The sequence below is a fragment of the Pollachius pollachius genome (assembly GCF_949987615.1).
Source record: "Pollachius pollachius genome assembly, chromosome: 3".
NCBI classification, from domain to species: domain Eukaryota; kingdom Metazoa; phylum Chordata; class Actinopteri; order Gadiformes; family Gadidae; genus Pollachius; species Pollachius pollachius.
In genome coordinates this window covers 1,876,250-1,877,400 of record NC_136936.1, presented here as the reverse complement: position 1 = coordinate 1,877,400, position 1,151 = coordinate 1,876,250, and the positions used below count along the sequence as shown (strand labels likewise).

At 55.2% G+C, this 1,151-nt stretch overlaps 1 protein-coding gene across 1 annotated transcript in view; it reads left to right on the top strand.

Moving 5' to 3' along the window:
* Positions 1-514: 514 nt before the first annotated feature.
* Positions 515-1,151, top strand: part of capn12 (calpain 12) — a 15,488-nt gene continuing 14,851 nt past the window's right edge. The window contains exon 1 of the mRNA XM_079732838.1: positions 515-538. Within this exon, the coding sequence (XP_079588964.1) occupies position 538 (1 nt within the window). The 5' untranslated portion in view covers positions 515-537. The remainder of the gene's footprint in view (positions 539-1,151) is intronic.

The window sequence follows — 1,151 nt, the reverse complement described above, 5'->3', positions numbered from 1 at the left end:
TGTAATCAAGCATATTACGGCGAAACAGCTTGAGGCTCTGTAGGGTCTCTGTATGGTCAGGTTTGGGGTCTCCCCGGGACAATGGCCAGGGTCTGCCCGAGCCCTCGCCGGGCGGACATGAACGACCGGCCAAAATGAGTTCCTGGGCTCCGAATAGCGTGAATGGGTCGGTGTGTGAACGAAGTAATAATTGGCCGGTCCATTCAGCGTGGCCCAGCGGTCGATCGTGCCGGTGAAATTAATCAACGTTTTATTTAGGACCGCACGGGCCAACCCGATTGATAATTCAATTATCAGGAGGCATGAGGACGGTTATCTGGCGCCGGTGTCGTTATTTACCGTTGGGCTGTTGTTGTTGTTGTTGTTGTTGTTGTTGTTGTTTTAATCTAGATATTTTCTTGGGCAACGCTGCCAGCAGCTCCGCAGCGGCACCAGTCTGCCCTCTAGCGGCCGCTCCGGGATCCGCAGAGCGAGCCGCTCTGACAGCTGTCTGCTATACCCCCGCTACTGGTAATGGGATAACCCGAGGAAGAGCAGAGTGAGTGAGTGAGGAAGTGATTAAGTGAGTGAGGAAGAGAATGTGTGAGTGAGTGAGTGAGTGAGTGAGTGAGTGAGTGAGAGAGTAAATTCCCCGCTCCTGTTCCAGGAAGTGCGTAGAGCTAGTGACGTATTGAGCAAGCGAGTGAGTGCATGAGTGAGGGAGAAAGTGAGTGAGTGAGTGAGGCAGCGAGTGACTGAAGGAGTGGGTGAGTGAGTGAGTGGGTGTGGCAGCAGGTGAGTGAGTGAGTGAGTTATGGAGCATTGAGGGAGCGAGTGGGGGTTGAGTGAGTGAGTTGGTGAATGAGGGAGGGAGGGAGGGAGGGAGTGGGTAAAATAGTGAGGGAGCGAGTGAGTGAGGCGGTGAGTGAGTGAATGAATGAGTGAGTGGGTGAACGAACGGCGAGCGAGGCAGCGACTGAGTGAGCGGGTGAATGAGTGACACATGATTGAGAACACGTTGTCTTCTACTTAACACATCCATACCGGTGCTCCGGTAGGTACCGTCCAATTACAGGGTCTCAGTCCGCGAATTCTCCGGCGGCGCATTCCTCCGGCCTCGCGATGAGGACGGGCCGCTGCGGGGGGCGGGGGGTGTGGACCTCGGCTGTACT